The 23,815-nt window shown below is 35.9% G+C and overlaps 1 protein-coding gene and 1 long non-coding RNA gene across 3 annotated transcripts; one reads left to right on the forward strand and one right to left on the reverse strand.

Moving 5' to 3' along the window:
- Positions 1-1,273: 1,273 nt before the first annotated feature.
- LOC148880262 (uncharacterized) lies at positions 1,274-5,237 on the forward strand. 2 transcript variants are annotated; one of them, XR_016105933.1, is made up of 5 exons: positions 1,296-1,870; positions 3,953-4,184; positions 4,273-4,343; positions 4,645-4,799; positions 4,887-5,237. It is a non-coding gene; the product is annotated as an uncharacterized LOC148880262 (long non-coding RNA). The 2 variants fall into 2 exon arrangements; XR_016105932.1 differs by having other exon boundaries at positions 1,274-1,870; positions 4,645-5,237.
- Positions 5,238-12,413: 7,176 nt separating this feature from the next.
- On the reverse strand, positions 12,414-16,260 carry LOC148880263 (proline-rich receptor-like protein kinase PERK9). The gene is made up of 4 exons (XM_088962130.1): positions 15,547-16,260; positions 14,634-14,894; positions 13,631-14,503; positions 12,414-13,238 (listed from the first exon to the last, which is right to left on the reverse strand). The coding sequence occupies exons 1-4, from the start codon at positions 15,974-15,976 to the stop codon at positions 12,757-12,759; spliced, it is 2,046 nt and encodes a 681-aa protein (XP_088818256.1). The 5' UTR covers positions 15,977-16,260; the 3' UTR covers positions 12,414-12,756.
- Positions 16,261-23,815: the final 7,555 nt, after the last annotated feature.

Below are 23,815 nucleotides of genomic sequence, written 5' to 3' on the forward strand. Positions count from 1 at the left end.
TATTTTTAAATACATTTAACAGTAATTATAATTTAAGGTATAAATAGTAGAAAATTACATTTAATTAACAAAAAATTATATTTAATTACTAGAAAATTACATTTAATTAGTTTTATCCACGAACTTAGCAATATTTCTGAAAATATGATAATTTCCAAAAGTTACCATATTTTAAATAAATATAGTAATTTAATAATTACAATATTTTAATAATTAATAATAAAAAGTAACAAATCATTTATAACTTAGCCTAACCCAATTGGATTTATAAATTTGCAAGCTCAAGCAACTATTTTCTTTTTGTGAAATTAATTATTTGTGAAATTAATAAAAATGTTAGTTTTTGTAATTATTTTTATTTATTTAAAGTTAATCGAAATTGTATTTAAAAATAATAACAATTATTAAAATTACTATAACTTATTAATAAAACTAAATTTATTGAAAAATATTGTTCACATTAAATTAACAATAATTATTTTCTATAAATCAACATTAAATGAAAATACAATTATTAAAATTTTAGATATTAACAATAACTTTGAATACTTTTAGTTAATTAACAACAAATTTTGATTATTAATTTAATATTAATTAATAGTAAATAAAGTTAGGGAAAATTCTTTATTAGTACCATGTATTTTGGCTCAAATAACAATTTGGTCCCTGAACATTAAAATGCGACAATTTAGTACCCAATCTTTCAAAATGTGACAATCTAATACCCGAACTTTCAAAATGTGACAATCTAATACCCGAACTTTCAAAATGTGACAATCCAATACCTACCATTAACTGGTCCGTTAATCAACTGTTAAGTGGCATTTAAAAAGTCAAAAATTCCCTAAGAATGCCATCTAATTCTCTTTATCAACCATTCAAACATTGACAATAAAATGAACAATCCCAAATTCTAGATTCTTCTAAACAATCACCAACTTTTTTGAATAGAAGAAGCTAGGATTTGACACTATTCTGATTTTTGTCAATGTTTGGATGGTAGATAAAGAGAATTAGATGGCATTGGAAAGGCATTTTTGACTTTTTCAAATGTCAATTACTGAATTGTCATATTTTAAAAGTTTGGGTCCTGAATTGTTAGATTTTAAAAGTTCGATTACTGAATTGTTACATATTAAAAGTTTGAATACTGGATAATGGCATTTTAAAATTTGGGGACCAAATTATCACTTGAGCCAAAATAAAGGTACTGATCGGAAATTTTCCCATAAAATTATTAAATCTTTCATGGCTTAGCTTACGTTACGGTCGAGTCCTTCTAAAAACGGACCAAACCCAGTTACCCACAACGCCTACAAAATCACAGAATACCAGAATACCTACAATCTGCAAATCTTGCAACTAAACGGCGTGAAGTTCGGCCGAGTTTACAAGAAGCGAAGAAGAATGCATCGTTGCAGAGTCTTTGTTAACGGTTGCAGAAACATTCATTACTCCCCTTCGAAGCTCTTCTCTCAGTAACAAGCAGTCCGCCTAAAAGATGCTGGTCCAATGGCTTCTCTTCTCAGGAATCAGTCTGTCATTAGATTTCGTGGTCTTGACACGATTAAATTTCTACAAGACCTCTTGACCAACGACGTCCGGCGGTTCAGTGAACCAGTACCGGAGACAATGTCCACATTGATTACACGCAATCTTTCCACCGTCTCTGTCCTGCCATTTTATGCTACAAGAGATTCCTTTATGACTTAATCACCCTCCCCGGTCCGGTGATAAGCTCGACAGGACTGCCTCGGTTCCCGGTTCAGCCCCTGATGAGGAATCCGATCGGTTGGCAGATTGATGCTACATTGCTACTGTAGTGGATGAGCTTCTGGAATGCTTCAAGAAGTAATTTCTACTTTTGATGGTACCGCAATTGATCTCTGTCCCTTTTCTTTATACCCCATATTGTCTATTGCCATCTTGTTTCTGGGGCCATAGTTTCTTGCTGCCCGTTAATTTATACTCCAAAGGACATGATTTTATTTTATGCTTTTCTTTTTCCCTTATTCTTGTTAGAACAACAAACATTGAGAATGTAACAAGGATATGCCTTCGCATACTCTTTTTAGATTATTTAAAAGATGGAATGGAAACAGTTGGAGGCCATTTTAAATCTGTTTTCGAAAATTACCCTCCCTGTGAACTAGTGTAAGGATAAAGAATAAAATGGGAAGGGAAAATTACAAAAATCTTCTACCTTTATGTTTACCATGGAAAAACATTGTTGTACAGGGGAAACCCCAAACCTAATGATTGTCGTGGGACGGAGGGAATAAAATTCTACAAGTTTCATTCCATTTACAAGTATTAGAAAAGAATAAATAGATTAAGACACTAAAACCAAATAATGAAATGAGCAGTCTTACCTTCATTTCCCATGCCAGTGTCCACATTGCAATTCATATTTAGAAATCTTAACTAAGATATCCAGGGCATAAAAGGTACACTTACCGAGTGCTAATTATTTCAATTCCAGGTACAATCCTAATTACCAGAACCAAAATTTGAATTTAATGTCATTATCTAAAGAGAGAACTTTGATTTGTGAATATATAATCCTACAAAGATCAATCATTATATGAGCTAATCATCATTGAGTGTGTTTACATTAAGTCTTGACTAATCTGTGCCGATTCATAGGACAACAGCAACAAGATACTCCCTAGAGTGTTTTATCTTATTTACAATATTAGGTATTGGATATACTTCCATCTAACTATTGTTATGGATTTATGCAATGGAAAGAAAGCACTACTGTTGTGGATTTCCATGTATATTATTGCTGGATGGTTTTTATTTGATACTCGTCCCTCTGTGGATAAGTCACATGGACTAGTTGGCCTCTTGTCCTGTTTTATATAGTGCTGCGACTTGGGTTGAGCATTTGCCATGTTATGAATGGGCCTGACAATTGCTGTGTAAGTTCTTCAAATCGGGTACCCAATTTGCACCCTTAGGGTCCGTTTGGTTCATAGTTGGAATCAGAATCGAAATCGGAATAGTCCATTCCCATAATCTGTTTGGTTCGGACAAAAATGGGAATGGGAATTAAAATCAACAGGAATGAGATTCCATTCCCAAAGGAGGGGCAGGGAATGGCCATTCCCTCAAATGGGAGAATGGCATTCCAGTAGGAATGGGAATGGGATTCCGATTCCGCCCAACCAAACAGTTAGAATCAAAATAGCCCATTCCGATTCCAATTCCAGACCCCTATTCCTGTAAACCAAATGGACCCTAAAGTCTTGTACCACGTTTTCCCTAGTAACAGTAGTATTTTTGTATGAACAGCAGTTGCTTGGTGCAATATAGAAAACACCTGGACTGACAAGCATGAGGAAGAAGGTTTCAGTCGACCCCTCCCAATACTTTGGATTGCTGAGACCAGTATTGTGTATTGACCTTTTTCTATATTGTGGGATCACTTGCCAAAAATCTTCAAGTGAGAAGCTTATTAATTAATAAAAACATCATTGTGTTAGTACTGCAGGAAAACTATTCTATGCCTTAGATTATGTTATGTTACACTGTTTTATTTCCCGAATCTTCAATAAGAAGCTAATTATTAACTAATAGAAGTACAATTATGACATTAGTGTAGGAAAACCATTTATGCCTCAGCAGATGTTCTGCAATATTTTATTGAAAGTTGAAACATCAAACATATAGCAAGCTAATAACTTAAACCTCCAAGACATTAAAAGCTAACCATATGTAATGCTTGCCTACAATCATAGGCAGTGTACTGCCAATGTGTTTGGTTTGGTACAATTTAGACACATTTCCAGTACTTTTCTCATTTTGCTAAAGTACCAAGGAAACCTACAGAGTTGTTTTATTAACAATAAGAACAACAGTGCATGTTGTTTCTTTCAAATAATCTATTATCAGATTTATTGTGCCACTGAGAATTGTGCCTTTATCATGCCTGTATTTGATACTACAGATACCGGTTGAGATTGTGAATGCTGCCTAAGAATTCTCTTCCTAGCAGCACTTTGGTAGAGACATTTCCAACTCATCCACAGAAGAACCAGATGCTGCAGCTCTTGGCTGCTGGGGTGCTGTGTTGATCGGGCATCTCAGCTTCAAAGGCAAATGATCATGTGTGACAGTGGTTCAAGGATCCCAGATTGAATGACTTGGTTTTAGGGGGATCTTTCCATCAAATACAATACGTAAGTTGCTATTGTATTAGTGTTTCTTGTGTTTGTTATATCTGATAACCAAGAAGTAGGATTTTGAGATCTAGTTTGTTTTTTGCAGCACCATTGGTCAAGTCTGATAAGGAAGGTTGGAGAAGGGGGTTGCAGAGGGCTTGACCAAGACTCCAAAAGGTACATCCATTTTATGAGTAGGCCACTAGATTCCAACTTTTATCTATATAAATAATGAAAATATTTGTTTTCATTTTACTAATTTATTCCCCCTTTTTTTTGTTCTTTTCATTATACTATTTTCATCAACGTCAAAAGCTATACTTAGGCTTGGGAAGTTTTGATCTTTATGTTAATATTTCTGTTTCTCCAATCAGTAAGCAACAACTGTCTGTATTTTGGAAGTAGGACTTTTTATGTGTAAGAAAATTTCACTTTCTACCTTTTGTTTTCTTGAAGTTCATATTGTTTCTATTTTCAGGTGATGCTATTCCACTTGAATACAATTACAACCTTGCCGGAATAAACACAGTCAACTTCAACAAGGGCTGCTATGTGGGACAAGAGTCTATTGCTCATACCCATCACCTTGGTGTCATTCACAAGTGTTTGGTTCCTCTAAAGTTTATTGATGAGGTGGAAAAGTTACTTCAGTTCTTGACGGAAGTTCAATTTATCAGACATGTTTTATAATATTATCATGATCATTTACTTCTGTTTCAGAACTAGAGTAGGTACAGTTGCTCCAGGAGCAAAAGTCATTGAGAGTGCATCCAACAAGAAGGCTGGGATTGTGACAAAAGCAATTGTGATGTCATGGGATGGGTCCGTTGAGGCTAGAGGAAGCCTTTAAAAGAACAGGTACCTTGAGTAACAAAGGGCAGGATGACATGAAATTTGAAGCTATTAGACCAAAATGGTGGCCTACTAAATGGTTTTCCTGAGCATCAAGAGCACCATGCGGTTGCTTAGAGTTGTGATTTTTCAATCAACCTTGGGTCTGACAATCTAAGTCCAAGTCCAATGGAATACCAAGTGCATCAAGATAATAAAAACTCATGGATTTTTTCCTTATTTTCTGCACTTTTTTTTCCAATCAAAACTCCCCCATGAATTTGATAAAGAACCACCTGATTGGTTACCACTTTTGTTATACTGGTTGATTGGTTACAAGTTTTTACCGTGTCATAGTTAAACCCCACTTGAAAAGGATATCTTAGGTTGTTTAGAAACAATGCAATGTGTTTATCTTCTCGAAAACGTGAGAGTATTTTATTGATAACCAATAACAGATTATATTTTGAAGGATGAAGTTAATGATCTAACATGCAAGGCTTTAGAAGACTAGGTGGAGAGACAAGGCAATTGGACTGGAGGGGTTTGGCCCAGACCTGAATGTGTTTTGAGGCTAAAAGAATCCAAACATTACACACAACAAAAGACCAATAAAACAGTCAGCTAAGGCTGTGTTTCGTTTGAAAGAAAAGGTAGGGAAACCTACACAAGATTTGTACAGGTTTCCCTTCCTTTCCCTACCTTTTCCATGAAACCAAACACAGCCTAAATTTTAGTGTAATGTTGTTAATTTTAACTTTTAATTGATCATACAGCTGCCTTGTTGACTCCTTTCCGAACATGTACCCTGATCTATAAATTCCATTGACTTTTCAATTCAACTTCACCCTTATAGTTTTACATAGGCATTGCCCATGACATCTTTATGTCCTACCACACCATGATCAGACATGTTAGTTTTGAGGCAAGGGCAAAAGGGTATACACCATAAGGCAAAATAGGACCATTATGCCTTGTCTTACTAGCCTCTCCTTTCATGTGAGTGCACTGCCCTTTAAGGCGGGTAAAGGAAAACCTTCAGGTTCAGGACAATCTACTAATCTGTTAGAATTTAGAGAAATAAAATAAAGGGAATGGATGGTTTTGGTTAGGTATATAGGGCATTTCTGAGATTAGAGAGTTCTTCGGATCAACTTTATGCTTTCTTCTCTCTGTCTTTGTGGTGGCTAACAAGTGGAGGAGAGAAGATCTTTGAGCTGATTCATGATAGGCAACAGTAACTGCATTACAGTGCCCTCATTTCAGACTATTAACATGGCTGAAAGCATTTGGGTGGTTTCACAAGGATTGGCTAAAAGCTTCACTTGCAAAGCCCTCCAAGTTTGATTAACAGATTAAGCAGATAGAGACTGCCACCAAGACTTTTAAAAAGGGAAAGAAAGTAATTACAGAGGACCTACCGTGAGTAACTGGACTTTAAAATATAATTGACTTCCTTTTGGATAAATCAAAATTCAAAAGATTTTAAGCTGAGATTGATACATTTAGTTATAAGGTAACTAAGCATATGTAGATAGAGACTGCTTCTCATGGTATACGTTATTCTTGTTATCTCAATTTGTAAAAGATAAAAAGGAGAAATTCTAAAAATTAGAATTACAGTTTCCCTTCATCAACTTACGGTAATATATATTATAAGTAAAATCATTGAATCCTAAAGTCATTAGTTCTCCAACTTATTTTTTGACTCAGAAGACCACTCACTATTAGTCATTTTTAGTTGTGAGATTGGTTTTATATGTACACCATAAGACAGAAAAGACTAATCCCAAAGCATGGCAGATATGTTGGGTTTTATTTTATCCTTTTTTTGGCCATTGTTATAGGGTTCACAGGTATCCTATAACAATTATTTGCAGTGTGATGGACTCAGTGTGCAGTTTGAGCTCAATTATTTGCAGTGTGAATTTCATTTGTTTTTATGTAAATGCATGAAAGTTTAAATAGGATGAGTGTAAATTCTGGTTTTTTACTCTTCCTTCATATTTGACTTTGTCTTATTTGTTAGTGATAAATATGTGGTCCCCATTTTATATGGAAGAGAATGGATGTAGGAAGAGGGTTATTTGTTTGGAGCGAGGTAGTAAGCAAGAAGATATGCCCCACTTTATTTGCGCTCCCAGTGGTTGTAAATGAGACAAAAAAAAAATAACAAATTTTGCATCAGATAGGAGTACAAATTATAATCACAACCAAACAAACAGATGAAAAATTGAACCAGGTACAAAATTTGTATCCAGTTGAAATATCCACAGCAAGGAAACAGTGCCTTTGTGTTCCAAATGGTTACAATGAATTGCACTTACGCAATCATCATCTATATTTAGTACATTTCACTAGAAATGATAGACTTCTATAAAAATGGAGCATTTAATATGTAATGTATATAAATTTTGATTACACTTTATATTAATCATAATATGTTTTAAAATAAAATATTACAAAATTGGCCCAAACTGTTCTTTTCTCTATGTTATTTAATCATTTTTTTCTCTATTTTGCAGGGTGTTTATTTTGTTTATTACAAGCTCACATCCTCCGCTAAAAATTTATTTTCTACTCCACACTTAAGGTTTTTGAGAATTAGAAAATAAACCTCTTACAAATTGAGGCACATGCCTCGTATCAGTAGATTTATGACTGAGGCTATTCAAAACCATGTTAAATGAAAACAATAGTGACGACATTTCATGTTGCATGGTACAAAATTGCTTTTCTTCGATTTTATACTTTTCTCTCATTTTCTTTAAAACCAAACATAGCCTGAGGTATTGGTGGCAGACGCCCCGTTACTGTTAGTTGTGTCAAAAGCTTCAACGGTAATTATAATAACATGGTGGATAAATTGAAATGATAATCTCAAGAGGTTCAAATTATAAACTCAGCTACGCTCATAGGAGAGATGTTCCGCTTTACATGCGTAGACTGTAGACCAGAGCACCAGACTCGAGTGTGTTGGTCTAGTATTTGGGCAACTTTAAAGCTGTAAAGAATTAGAAGATATTTAGTGCAGATTCAGTGTTCCTTTACTCCACCCAAATCCTAAGGCTCACTTTGGAAACAGCACAAATGCAAATATGTACAGTGTAAATGCATACATAATAATATGAAATATAAGATTTTACACTCTACATATTTTCATTTGTACTCCTTTCAAACTCAGTCTAAGGTACAAGACAACCAGCCAAAAGAAGTGTCTTAAATTCCAGAACTCTAGAAGGCACTTGGTGGTTATCGTTGAATCAGAAAATACTTGGGGTTGGCTCCTATTACATTGGAGGATATGCATCCTACCATGCATAGCTATTTTATACACTGATTTTAGGGTAAAGGTTAGGATTTTAAAGATTTAGAGTTTTAGGATTTAAAAGTTTAGAATTTAAGGGTTTAGATTTAGGGCTTAAGATTTCAAGTTGCAGTGTAGAGATTTAGGCTTTAGGGTTTAGAGTTTAGGTTTTAGGATTTTAGGATTTAAAATTTAAGGGTTAGGGTTTAAAAGTTCAAAGTCTAGATTTTAGGGTTTAGATATAAAAATCAGGTAGTAGGATGCATGGCTTCCCACTGTCCCACATAGTAGGAGCCAAGTATTGCCCACTTGAACCTTTCGGTACAAGGGATCTCAATGCATTGTATGAACCTTTCAACACATTACGTGATGAGTGTGGGTCCCATTCTTTTAGATTAAATGGGTTATTAATTACAAACCAAGATGATTTGGTTTCTAAATTAAATAGAATAAATCCAAACTAAAATTACCACATGGAGGGTGGGTCTCAAAACATTATAGGATAGTTGCTTCCTGCTCAGTATGGGGTGGTCATTAACCAATGAATCATGATCATAAATTTAAGACGACTACAAGACAAGAGTTGCATTTGATACTACTAGGTTTTTCTTTTTTCTTTTTTTTTTTTTTTGATAAGCATTAAAGTTGGGGTTCAACACGAGGACTACATAAGAGGTCATCCATCCTAGTACTATTCTCGCCCAAGAACATTTAACTTCGGAATTCTGATGAGATCCAGTGAGCTGATATTTTAAGTTGATCAATACAAATTGGCAGACATACTTCATGTGCGAGGATGTTTGTATAAATGTCAAATTGATGTTTTAGGTAGAAACAACAATGGTATCAATGTTCTAGCCGAAGTGACTCATGTGATGTGCAATTCATTTCTCTTACCAATTTATATTGATCAATTCAGAATATTCATAGCAACGACACTAAACACACCAGAAGTGGGGCCATTTTGCCTTATCATAGTCAAAGGTTGGCCATGTAAGTTGAAGCTTTAGACTGTTGATCTATTGCCAAGATAATCTGTGGAACTTTTTCTTCCACTGTTTTTCTTTCTCTCAATTTATCTCATTCAATTTCATTTGTGGAATTGAAAGGGAAAATATGGAATAATTTGGAATATCCTCCTCTTCCCATGTTTGATTTGTGGGATGGGATGGAGAAGAGGTAGAATTATATATCTCAATTCGTGGGATGTGGAACCCCACCATTTTGGTGGGAAACAAGTGGGAATGTGGGGAGAATTTGTTTAAAAAAACACCTTGTAGTATTTCTAAGAGTTAATATTAGACCTATGACCAATAAATAAATTATTGATTTTTTATAACATATTAATAAAATAACTTAATTAAAAATAATTAATAATCAATTAATTGTTCAGAATAAAATATAAAATTAATAATTAAGTCACAAGTGTTAATAATAAAATTAAAATACTAATTAATTTTAATTACTAATTTATAATTAACTAATTAATATCAGATTAATAATAATATACTAAATCATCAAATATTATTAGTTAATTAAATAAGCATTTTATTATTAATTAATTTATTAAAATAAATTTAATAAAATAATTAATCAATAAAAAATAATTTAATTAACGAATTATAAATATTAATTAATTGAATAATTAATTATAAAGTTAACTAATAATTAATAATTAATTAATAGTAAAACATAAAAGAATAAAATTGTTACCAATTACCTAATTAATTAATTATTGTTTTTAGGTTGATTTTCCCACTATTTTTTCTATTACAACCAAATAATAGAACGCAAAAAATCAACACCCATTTTTCCTTTCTCATCTCATACATCCCACCAAAATCTGAGCACAAACCAAATGCAGCATTAAAGATTTTGGATTGTCAATGGTCCCAGACCAGATTTCAAAACATTGGTCCTGATTTCAACCTTCTGTCATCATTAATTCACGGATCTAATAAAGGAAACCCTAGTATAGTAGAATGTATACATGCATAATATAGCTGCCTAAGATTACAGTGAGAGTTGTTCTATATGTTTTAATTTAGGATGGCCTATTAGGCATCATATTAACAATGCAAATTACCAAAACTTGAATGATGAAACCAGATTCCTTGTCACGTGATCCTGCCTCGGAAATCGCATCAAGGATGGATTTGTTCTGTTGTTGGATAGAATCAACATGTGATGGATTATATGTAGGTACCTAAACACCTCCATCCAGCTCTGCTTTGCCTAAAGGATGTTTGGTTTGTCTTTCAAATGGCCACGAACTTTCAAACAAACAAAAGCTTGGTCAGTGTAGTGTGGGTAAACCGTAAACCTCTCTCTCTCTCTCTCTCTCTCTCTGTGTCTTAGCTACGTTGGGTGAAATGGAGGTTGGTGCCTTTGTGCATGAAATCAAATGTTGAGGGGAGAAAGAAAAGGAAAGAAACAAAAGCTAAAAGGGAAGAAGAGAAAGGACAGAGTTGCAGATCAAGAGAACGACAAGAAATGTTCACGCACCACCGTCTGTTGAAAAGTTGGGAACATACAACCCAACTCAACATGTTTCATATACTGCTGGTAGGGCAGTGGTTAGTTGTATGGTTCAGTTTAAATCAGTCAAGGATTTAAGTGCAATAGAATAAAATTCGAGTCCGAACGTATACCAAGCACAAACAGAACCAATCAAACAACCTGGAGTGGACGACGACACACGACAAGTCTGTATGTTACTCAATTTCAGTCCCACTCTTGTCGTCTACCCGCTGGACTCTTCTTCTGGACTTGCTGCAGACTGCCGTGGGACTGGCTTCGACATCACCCATTTGGATTTCCTTAAACTTTTGGTGTTTTGTGTCTTTGCGTGGGCTGATTTCCTGTAAATTGATCTCATCTCACCCCGATTTACATATAACCTTCTTCACAATCAACAGATTAATTATTGTTGTTTATTGATGCTTTCCCTTTATCGGGTAATGGGGATTGGGGAGTGCTGTTTTTTGCTGTATGTTTTGCTATAATTTATCTATACTATTAATAAAAGAGTGAATAGTCTCATTTTCTGGAGTTTTTAGTAAATATTTGTGCCTCTTGTTTAAGCAACATATAACGGGTATAAGAAAGGGCATATATGCCATTTACTCACTCAAAAAACTGCTCACTTATAACTGTTCAAAAATTATCCATTTGTAACTTTTTAAAACTGTTCATGAATGATAAATAATTTTATCTTAGAGATATTATCACCTGCAAATATATGTACATGTTTACTAGTAACTTCAAACGTTTGAATGGCAATTCTAATCGTTTGCTCTGCTACTGCCACTGGCTTTTCTAACCCCTTCAAACAACTTAAAACATCACTTTTTTTCAACAGATGATGACTTTGTAACAGTCTTACATTTTAACAGATGTTGTAATAGTCTTCTGCACACGTGACTAAACCATTTCAATTTACTCTTATTGAATTACATATTATGACTTCATTTCCAATCCATCAGTCAGAACCAGTTCTGATGTGGGTTAATGTAAAACCACTTTTCCTTTCGTTTGGTTGCAGTGCAATTTTATTTGCACTAATACAAATGCATTAAGAGTGCAAAACTGCAAAGACATGCAAATTCTCGTTTAACTTTGTTTGGATTTTACTTTATCTTATCTTGATTCATGACTTAATTTACTTCATTTGTACTGCAATCAAATAAAACAAACTAGAACTTGAAACAAAAATGTCAGAATTTACACTCAAAATCATTTGCACTGCCATAGTTTTGCATCAGTGCAAATTTATTTGCATTGCAACTTGCAACGAAACACAGCCAACAGATGTGAATAGTAAGTATCTCAATTTATCACTCCATTGAGCATTTGCATTTCTATCCATCAGACCAGGACCAACTCTGATGTGGGTTAATCTAAACCCCTTTTGGGGTTCAAGGAAGGATCAAGCCTACCCATTTTAAGCAGGGCTAGTATGTCATGTCAACCAACGAAATCCAAACCGGTTTTATGGTTCAAATATCGATATTTCTCAATGCAACCCAAAAGCAGGTTTGTCGAACTGCAACCTCAACAAGAGATCATGTTGGATAGTGAATACAAGATTGCAAACTCATTGGTCATGATTTTGAGTAGAATAAGCATTAGCTATTAGGGGCTACAAGTACATGTACACCCAAGAAGGAATGAAAGAAACCCAACTTGTACACGGCTAGAGATCAAATCGATACAGGTTAAATGAGGGCAAAAATACGTTCCGCTCCCGTCTCTATCTCCCAATTACAAGGGCCAAAACACATTAAGACGCACAACTATTCGTCCTTAGTGAAGGACAAATCATGGTTAAGAATTTAAGCACAAGGAGATTTAGCATTGAAGAGATGGTGATGTCTCCTTCTCTCACACCCCACCCACTACTGAGGAAATTTTGCAAGCAGGGGACCAAATCAAGTCATCAGAGCCTAGGCCTCAGGAACCACTGCGGATCTTACTCAGCTCTTGAATCACCATCTCCATGTTGGGTCGCTGGTTTGGAGATTCATGTGTGCAGACAAGTGCAATTCTCACTAACCTTGCAGCCTCAGGTTCAGAGAACTTCCCCTGAAGATTTCCATCCATGAAGTCTTCAAACCTGCATGATTCAGCCCCAAGACGCATTGAATGGGTTATCATCCGCTTCCCGGCAAGGATCTGTAACATAATCATCCCAAACGCAAATACATCGCTCTTCTCTGTGAAGCGACCAGTGGTTGTATACTCAGGAGCTAGGTATCCCATGGCAGCGCTGGCCTTGAGTGCTGAGAAGACAATGTCATCTGCAAGGAGCTTGTGCAAACCAGAATCTGAGAGTAGAGGATTGAACCGTTGATCAATGAGCACCTTCTCGGCTGATATGTTTTGATGAACCAGAGCAAGCTTGTTTGCTTTGTTGCCGTGTAAATATTCAATACCTGGTGTCAAATAAGTAGCATCAAATATTAATGTCTCGAGACAAGAACAAAATAAAAGTAAAAACATCCAAAAAAATTCTCCCTCATCAACCACTATTCAATTTCCTGGTTCACTTTGAACAGAGCAGTCAAAATACAAGTTTCAGAGAGTAGGCAAAGTAAAAGAATCAGTAGGCCAAATCATCACAAGGCAGGTAAACCTCAAGGTAATTTTCACATGCCAAAAAACTTCAACCATTTGAAGGAATTACTCAACAACTCACAGAAACAAAATCTCCGCAACCCATTGAGATAATTTCACTATATAAAATGAATCAATAGATGATATCATGAGTTTATGAGTACAAGGCTAAGAACAACCCAATCAAGAAGAAGCAGATGAAAAAACTGACCTTTGGCTATGCCAATAATGATTGAAACTCTGGTCGACCATTCAAGCACACGGGCATTGCCGTCCTTCACATCAAGATACCATGACAAGTTTCCATTTGGGACAAAGTCATAAATGAGAAAGCATTCACCCCTGGCTCTTGAACAGCAAAACCCTCTTAGCTTTACAAGATTTTCATGTCTCAAAGAGGCTAGAATGTTCAACCCCTTCAAAAAGTCAGCTTCCTCAGACTTGCAGCTAGTCTTGCTAATGCTCTTGATAGCAACAACAGAACCATCTCTCAAAATCCCTTTATAGATTGCCGAGAAGTTACTCTTTCCCAACAAGTTAAACTCGGAGAAGTACTGTGTTGCAGACTCCACCTCATCCAAATTGAACCTAAAGGTCTTGAGGATTTCCTGGGAGAAGCCACTTCCACTCCGCTCATCAGCCAGTGGATCCCATCCATTAGAGTACTCAAGACTGATGAGTGGAGAAGCACTCTTCCTGTAGACCTCCTTGGCTTGGTCAGTGCTAAGCCGACTATCCGAACTATCAAATGCACTCCCAATCTTCTGTTTCCGTCGACGATACCATGAAAATGTGAGAAGGCCAGTAACTGCCAATGCAACAGTAACTGAGACAACTCCAACAGTAACAGCTATTTGGGAAGTTTTTGTTGAATTCAAACAGTGGGTCTGGTTGCAATGTGCCTGTAAATTGGCAGATTCTGGGATGTCTCTCGTAGCAAGGCCATTAGTGCCTGGTCCAAAGGGTTCAGGTCTGTTGGGGTTCAAATGATCTGAAGCACTGCAAACTTGCAAGGTAGAAAACCCAACTCCACATAGGTTCGAGTTATTTCCATACTGAAATCCTTCGTTGAGTCTCTTCAAGGCTTCACACATTGAAAAAATTGCGAAGAAAAACAGATAAATAACGGGTTTTTAACTTCATCCAAAAACATAATAAAACTGAAATAACAACAGAAAAGCTCAAAAGCATAGATTATAAGAGAAAACAATTACCAGGAGGAACATTGCCCGAAAGGGTGTTGTTGCGAACGTCTAGAACTTCCAGAGTAGGAACATCAGCTAGCTTTACAGGAATTGAACCAAAGAGTCTATTAAAGCTCAAATCCAGCCTCATGAGCATTTCCAGATCCCCTAAACTCGCGGGAATGGCACCAGATAACTGATTAAACTGCAAAGCGAGAACGGTTAGCCTCTTCAAAGACCCCAGCTGCGTCGGTATGCTTCCCGTCAACTGGTTATAGCAGAGCTGCAAGACTACACAAAAAACAAACCCCGATAAACCAAGTGCAGAGAAGAACTGAAAAATAAAAGAAAAAACCTGAAACAGTAACTAAGGTATTTCGATGTCCCGTTCCATTATCTATCTCAGAGACTACAAATGTTCCCTAAAAGAATGAAAATCTGGACATGAGACGTTGAAACATTAATTTAAGAATAAAAGCAGTACTCTCTGAACAAGTTTAGTTTCTCTTTTTCATTTCATGCAGTTTTACATATTATGCTACAGACTCTACCCATTCCAAACGGAAGACAGAAAATGGGGAGGAAGAAATACGATCCAAAAAATCTGAAAGCAATATTGAAGTTATTTTCCATTACATTCAGAGCTAACAAGTCACCTAGGACTAGGAGATAACCAATTTGCTCAAGATGTGGAGAACATAAATCACCCGAGCCTACTAACAACAAAAACAGTGAAAAAGAACAGGAAAAATTTTTCCTTTCAGTTTTTTCTTTTTTTTTTCTTGTCCTACCACTTCACTCACTTCCACATATAGCCCAAGAAACTATTCAAGTTGCCGAAGAAGTAAACCACAGATAAATAACTTCAGGGAAGGAAGGATAGACAGAAAAAAATATATATACCAGTAAACAGAGACGAGTTTTGTGTCTTCTGACTACTAACCTTGAAGACTAGCCATGTTTCCGATTTCCGAAGGAAGGTTCCCAGAGAAATTGTTGACATTGAGATAGAGATCAGAGAGCTCAGTGAGATTGGAGATTTCTCTGGGTATCCCTCCGGATAATGAGTTGAAATGTAGATACAGACCCGATAAGCTTTTAAGGCCAGCAACTGCCGGAGGAAGCCTGCCGGTGAGACCCTTCCCCACCAACGAAATGTTGGCCACTTTTCCAAGCTCGTTACACGCCACACCTTCAAAAGAGCCACTGCACGGCTCACCGTCGCTAGTCCAAGAGGAAAGGAACCTATTTTCTGGGTCGAGAGCAGCCTTCATCTCCATGAGAGCGTTGAGCTCTGGGTTCCCACAAGCCAGTCTCAAACTAGAGAATGCGAAGAAAGCGAGAACACAAAGGAGAGAAGCGAACAAACCCATCTCCGGTTCACACCAAAGACACCAAGAAATCTCTCCTTGTCCGTTCCTATCTCTCTATATCTTTGTTTTTCTTTAAGTAATGCAGCAGAGAGATTGAGAGAATTCGAATCTCGGAGGATGGTACGGCATGCGGACTCCACAAGGGAATGGAAAGTAACCGGTCAAGCTCTCTGCTTCTCTTATCGTACCAAGAGAAGATAGTGTGAAACTGGAACAGAAAGAGGAGAGAGAGAGAGGTTTTTTCGAACAAATTTTGTAGACACGAATGACAATACAGCAACGACAAGGGGGCATTACCAAAACCAGAACAAAATAACTACAACCGTTTGATCCATCATGTGGTTTCGGAAAACGGGGAAACGAAAAGGATGGTGGACCGTCCGTTCTGTCAATCTCTCACATTCAGTGATTCGGAAACATAAATACCCTTTATTGGCTCTTTGGAGTTCACGCCAAGAGAATGAGACGGGGTAAAATCGTAAAATTACCTCTTGCTTATTGCGTATATTTTTGGATTTCACTTCACCCGCTGCATTGCGACAAACGGAAACGAAGCTTTGTACAAGGGCGTGTTTGGTTGTCTTGCAGAGAAAAAATCCAATTTTTTTAATGAATTGGATTCTAAGTAAAAAACAAGTTGATCAAACTCATAGTGGGACCCACATGAACTCCGTTGTTGTTTATTACTTATTAGCAACCAACCGTACCCTCTTCTGCTCAAGCTCAACAGTTGTCTCTCTAACACTCTTTTCCTCAAACCAATCCGATCTGACATCAAAAGACTACTTCAACCCCAAGCGGCCTTTACCAGTTCAATTAATTAACTCGTACTTCTCGGGGCATTTACGGAAACACATTCTTTGAGAGGAAGCTAATTATTACTCGGAGGTCGGAAGCAGAATAAAGTAATGACCTTGCGTAAAACATTTCCGGGTTTCGGGTTTGCCAGACAACGCGAAGATTTAAAAAAGCTTGTCCTCGAGTTCGGATCCTGAGATCCAAACAATCAGAGGGGGTGTCCAGTGTCCTCTTGCATCAGACGGGCGCAACAGTTTACTCCGGTCTTCGGATCAGACGATGTTGATTCCTTCAATGGTAAAAGACAAGGAAAAACCTCTATAGTGAGTAGCGGCGACAGCTTTCTTGAAATTCACGGTCTCGAGATTTTTCCATTTTATCGCGAGAAGAGATGGAAAATTTACTTTCAGTATTTTATTGTTTCCCTGCTTCTTGGCGTGAAGAGAGGAGCCAATCAGCCCACATTTATTTCGTTTTCTAATTTCCTTTTGAATTAACGGGAGAAGAAATTGGTAAATATGAGGCATTTCAAATTTCAAATTTGTTTGCGAAATCTCGTACTTGATTACGTACCTTTTTTCTCGTGAGGCAAAACCCTCGTGATTTGTGCACGGGACTTGACTTTGATTGCCACGTGTTAAGAACGAAATTTCTTTTTTGTTTATTAGTAGTTAAAGAGAGACGCAGGGCTATTAGGTATAACGACAGATTATTAGTTTTTCTTGACATTCCTCTTCCTAATTTTTTTTCTCCTCCATATGGGTAGAAGCCAAGAATCTCTGAGAGGAGTTTGAACATTCAGAGTGGGCAATGTTACTTTTGTACGCTTTTCACCTTGGGGTTTGTTTGGACTGTGGAATTCAGGATGGAGTGTGGAGTGGTTATTGGCTTGACCCGCCAGAGTCCAGTATTACACCATCAGGATTCAGGGGGGTCATTTTTTAATCCTGGTTTGGTGGGTTTCTCACCCACGACCCACCTTTGATTGATGACTCTCATAGAGGAGATCTTGACTCATTCAAGTGTCAAAAAAACACTGACCTTATTTCTACCAACAATAAATGATTGAGGACCAAACATGGGATAGCTACATCCAGACTTGGGCTATTTTGACAACTCAAGAAAATTACTGATGTTGGGTCCCTTTATTCTTACTTGGATACCTTCAGTTCTTTGCATATGTTTAGTATATGTTTGACATTGATGTTCTCTCTATATATATATATATGTTGGAAGTATCATTTTTTTAAAAAATGATTTTTTTTTGTTTGAAAACGTTGTTGTTGCGTAGGAATTTTTCTAAGGCAACAGTAGCACCTTCTGTTTGATATCAGTATTCTATATTTGTTTTCGGTACTCATTATAGGAAGTCCATCTCACTGTCACATCATGTTTTCGTTGATAATAATAACCTCTAAATTAAAAAAATGTCAAATTTGACATTTTCCTAACATAGATTTAAAACACCATTTTTTATAAAAAAAAAAAACGATTCCAAACATAATACCATTTTCTAGACCAATATAGCACTGATATATCATCATTTTGGCATCAATGCCAAACACTATCTTAAAAAACAGTAGTCTTATTTTGGATTATTAAGGTAGTATTTAGTATGGTGTGGTCTATTTTCTAAAACATAATATGTGCTTATTGATTGCACGATTCATGTACGTGTAATGCGCTTTCGTTCTTTACTTTTGATGTTATCATAATTCATTGTATAAAAACATTATGATGTTAGGAGCTATTTTGTTGAGTGAGAGATGCATATGCAAGTCTTGTGTCATATTTACATCAGCAAACCATGTTATCTCTGCTTGCAAAACTAAAAAAAAAAAAAGCTTTATTTTTGAATGGACCCACCCTTTTATTACAAAAAAGAAAATTCAAAACACTGATTTGAATAGTGACTTATAAACCAAACGAAACATGAATATAAGCATGAACCAAACACACCCTAATTTATTAAGTTTTGCGGCTAAACCCCATGAAAACAGAGAGCTGATCACTATATATTATTCTCATCAGTAACAACCTTGATCATTGTTATAAATAAATTAATGATTTATTGATGACTTCGTTTGCATATACAGAGGGTATGGATAGAGAGAGACTAATTCCAGTCTCTTTGTTGAAAAGGATGGTTAGGGGGGATGAAAAATGAGGTGATTTCATTGAAATATGAGACGTCCTCCCAAATGAAAGGCAGAAAAAGGAAGAGAGAGTGGTCCACCTAGAACAGTTAGGCATAGTCGGGCAGAATTAGGCTGAAATATCTTTCAACATTCAAATTGAGAGACTGAGGATAGAGACAATCGCTACACAAAGAAAGAAAATGCATACATACATACAAAATTTGAAATTTAGCCCTTACCTACTGCAAGGAAAGTCTTCTAATTTATCAATCAAGCGCCTATTCACGAGTCATATCTCATTTCTCATGATTGAATCTGCCTCTCTCTCTCTCTCTTTCTCTTTCCATATAAGAACAACAGAAGAAGCCACTTAAGTGAGACAAGGTGTTACCAGAAGGAATTTTTGGGGTCATGCACTAACTACCTAAATAATGTTAGGGAAGAATCATCTCTATCTTCACTTTTCACTAATCAAAAGAGATTTCTCCTCTCCATGTGATTACTTTACTTAAAAGCATAAAATATCACAAGACTCGCAGCTTTTATACAATTCTTGTTTGCTTTTAAGGCATGAAAAGATTGTATTCTCTTCTAGCTATCACACATGTATGATCAAATAAATTCTAATACCCACCAAGAAAAAGGGTTATCCCACATCCACCCATTAAGAAATATGGGGTTTCCCTTTCTTCTCTCGATTGTTTGGTGCTTCAGCAGCTCCATTCGTGACCCAATGAGGGTGGAGTCGGGCCTATTTTTAACCTTTTTTTTAAACACTTGGGTGATTCATTTGCACACAAAAGGACAAAGCAAAGGCATCTTTACTTTTCTAGGACCCTTTAGAGCGCATACCTTGGAACCACATGAGCGCATATATTTGTGGAATCCAAAGGCACCCCAGTCCACAGTCCCTAAATGCAGCAATCATTCAATTTGTCCTTGAATGCATACATGATCTCAGACAGTACATGCAAAATGACTGATGGTGAGAAGAATTATAAGATAAGGATGGAGCAGTTCAACTTGGAAGAATTTGTTTTGGGATTCAAAACGGTGGTGCCAACTTGCTCTCTCTACCTCGCACATTCCAAAGATATCTTCTCCACGGGATTAGGTTTAGTTTTCAAAGAATCACTATTTCAAGAATGAGTTTTAAGCTAAATTAATTCTGTGAAAGCATGCCAAACACAGCCCCATCATTAATACTTCACTCTTAGTACAAATGCAAATATGTAAGGTGCAAATATATACACAATAATACAAAATATAAGGTTTTACATTTTGCACATTTGCATTTGTACTCCTTCCAAATTAAGCCTCAAAGTAAGGGGTGATCATTTTAGCCTGGCCTGGCCCACACAAGCTTGGCCCAGAAATTCCGGGCTTAGGCCTAGGTTTTGTGTTCAGGCCCGACCTAGCCTGGATATATTTTAACTTACACATTTTGTGTATAATGTATACATATGTATACATGTTATTTTATATTATATTATATGTTTTATATATAAATATTATAACATGACATGTATAATTTAATATTATTTTATATTATATAATATATAAAATAAAAGTTTACATGCATGGTATGTCATTTAATATAAAATATTATAGATACGTAATGTTTTATATATAAAAGACAGTTGCCTAGAATCAGGCCCGGCCCGGCCCAGACCCATGTAGCCTTGGGCTAGGGCTTATGTTACAACCCCAAAACCCTGGGCCGGCCCCAGGCCTAAGCTATAGCCCTTATCATAAGTGCAAAGCTCAGCCCATGATCACCCCTACTCAGAGTTTGACAAACTTAAGGTTTGTCTGGTTTGCAACTGGAATTGAAATCGGAATGTTTATTTCCATAGTCCAAACAGGGCCTTAATATGCAGTCGTCGAGTTAAAAGTTAAAACTAAGCACAAGCGAAATGCCTTTGAAAGAAAGCACAATATTTGCTTCCAAACACCTTCGTACTCATAATACATAAATATATAGATTCTAGTTGCAGAAATAGGCACTTAACATGGACTTTGTACACAAAATTCTTTCATTTTCAAACCTTTCTCTTAGCTTTATAGTAAAATATGCCTTTTTAATCAACCCAGCCAACCAACCTTCAATCACTTTCATGACTATGAGATGGACAACTTCCAACAACTAGAATTGGTAGCCTTTAAAGGTAAGTGCTTTAGCTTTTGACAGCCCTCCTTTGTTTATCCCTCTTCAGTGTATATTGGCTTAGGGTATCTCTGTCCTTTAAATAACCTATTTTTCATTTGAAGGAGAAAAGGTACCAGTAAAGCAAGTAACCCTACATCTAAAGATATCACATCTGCTGCGACCATGACCACGGCACTCTGTTGGGACCCCATTGAGATAAAGAGACGTCTGCATTTGAAAATAAAAATTAAAAATTAAAAAAAAAAAGGCAACTTGCTGAAATCTCTCGAGTTTTTCACCGTTGCTGAAACCCTCCAAATTTGGTAATTATAATTATTTCCCTTCAACTTTTTAGTATAGTTACAAGTAGACCCCTTTGTCAAAATCCTTTAACAAAAAATACAAAAATATCCAAAATACCCTTGCAGTTACTATTGAGGCTGATTTCTACGATAAACAACAAATACAAACTTTATGAATAACAGCAAAAAAAAAGAATTTAAAGTTGTAATTTTACCTTTGAGCAATTAATATGAAGAGCATATTTGGAAAATAAATCAATTTTGAAAAAAAAAAAGATTGAAAGAACTTGGTGTGGCGATTGATATAAAGAGAAATTTTGAAAAATATACATTTGGGTCAAAGTAATTACATGTTATTTAATTTAGACATTTCCATACCTCTTGTTAGAGGATTCCAACAGAATAGATCAACTTGCAACTGTGTCAAAAAGTTCAGGAAGATAACTCCAATTACTGAATTTCAAGAAAGGTTTCAACAATGGTCTAAAGCTTTTGGGAAATTTTAGCAATTTACCTTAAAAAAGGTCAATTGAGCTAATGACGAATTCATGGCAAACACTACCTTGTTCACATTTTATTGAGGGGTCGCAACCAAATGCTGCAACCATGTCGCAGCAGACGTGAACTCACATCCAAATATGAAATTGGGTTGGATTCTGCAGAGGCCACAACATATATATATATATATATATATATATATATTAAAAAGGTGGTTTAACGAATTGATGGATGTACAAGCAACACTAGGAGAATAAAGGAAAGACTAGTGCTCTTGAGTCTTGGCTTAGAGAAAAGATTGTTTCAAGTCCCACCTCTATCATTCTATGAATTATGCAAATGGGCCAAATCTCCTTTTCAAGCTGTCCTTATAAAGCTAAAAGCTTTCCCTTTTTAATGTTCTTTATAAATGTTTGCTTATATAATAATGTATGCTTTAAAGCGCGTCCATCAACTAACAATCCACCTAACTATAGTTTCGCTCAATAATATTCACTGACCTGGAACTTGAGGTAGGTTTTGGAATGGTAATTTCAAATTCTCAGTGTTTATTTTTCTCATGGTTTTCAAAATTGAATCGGATCGAATGGTCAGACCGGAAAACTGGGAATCAGTCAGGTGATCAGTTTCGGTTTTTTCCAAAACCGAAAATTTGCCCAAAACCATTAATTTTGATCAGAAAACTGTTGACTCGAGCGAATAACTGTTTGAATGATTTTGAACGTTATTTTGTTTGTTATTAGAAAGGGCCGTTCAATTCAAACGGTTGGACCTTCGACCTGATAACTGAACCCTTAACCGATTCAATCTTTGTATCATTTTTAAAAACCATGGTTTTTCTCCATTATATTCCTTTGAAAAGAGAATATAGGTGAAGCTTAAACAGAAAAAGAAAATATTAATATGGTTGTCAATGGATTGGACAGCCAAATCGACCCATTATATGGGGTTTAACTGTCTAGTTTTAATGATAACCCGATACCTGAATGGTTCATTAGGGTCCTTCTGAATATGGAGGTGCAAAATCATCATAATATTAATGGACCTCACATGAACCCTGCTATATCCACACCATTAGGGGTGTGGGGGCGGAAGATGCACATGCACTATAGAACACTATGTAAGGTATAGTTCTAGAAAACAATGTTCCAAATATAATTGGGTGGTTATGGGTTTTATATTATGTCTCAAAATTATAATTAGATTGGAATTGGTTTTAGGTGTATATTCATGCATATGAACATATTAGTGATATTGCAATTATACCCCAATCTAATACTATCTTTTTCATGGTAGTTTAATAATATTTTATATTGTCTTATTAAAAGTATATTAGGGTCTTTATCAAGTTAGACATGATCGGTAGTTCACAATTCAGATTAACAATTGGGTCGGTTATAGGTCAGTTATTACAGACTTTAGGGCTGGTTCTGAATATTTATTTATCTGGGATCAGGACTACCTTGACACAGACTATATCCAATTATATAGACGATATTACGGCTTTGTTCGTTTTTCAGAATGTCGTTTATTTGGGTTATTATTATTATAAAAAAAAACGTTCTAAAGTGGTCTTTAGAACTGTTGCCATATGGTTTTTAAAATCGATTTGGAGATCAAACTGGTTCGGTCCAGTTCTTAATTTGGAGATCGATTTGGGGGAAAATAGAATCGATCACCTGACTAATTCTCGATTTTTTTGGTTCAATCATTCGATTCGGTCTGATTTAAAAAAAGAAAAATATTGGGCGGTCGTCTTTTGTCGTTTATAATTAGTCAATCCCATTCTATTCTAATCGATATATCAATTAAAATAAAACGCCAAAACTCTGCTCTTTTCCGCATTCAAGTTGAAAGATAAATAATCCAAGATTTTGACAGAACCTTTTGAGAGAGGGAATCCAAAATTTTGCTGGCAGAAACTTTTGACATATGGAGGTTCAGTCTGTTGGGC

Source organism: Nelumbo lutea, chromosome 1, assembly GCF_056320005.1.
Source record: "Nelumbo lutea isolate HS-2025 chromosome 1, American lotus-T2T, whole genome shotgun sequence".
Lineage (NCBI taxonomy): Eukaryota > Viridiplantae > Streptophyta > Magnoliopsida > Proteales > Nelumbonaceae > Nelumbo > Nelumbo lutea.

Coding starts and splice junctions, on each gene's coding strand:
- LOC148880263 (XM_088962130.1), bottom strand. CDS start 15,976: ATGGGTTTGTTCGCTTCTCTCCTTTGTGTTCTCGCTTTCTTCGCATTC. Junction 14,895..15,546: donor AAACATGGCTAGTCTTCAAG/GTTAGTAGTCAG, acceptor TTTTTTGTGTAG/TCTTGCAGCTCTGCTATAAC. Junction 14,504..14,633: donor TTCGGGCAATGTTCCTCCTG/GTAATTGTTTTC, acceptor CAATGTGTGAAG/CCTTGAAGAGACTCAACGAA.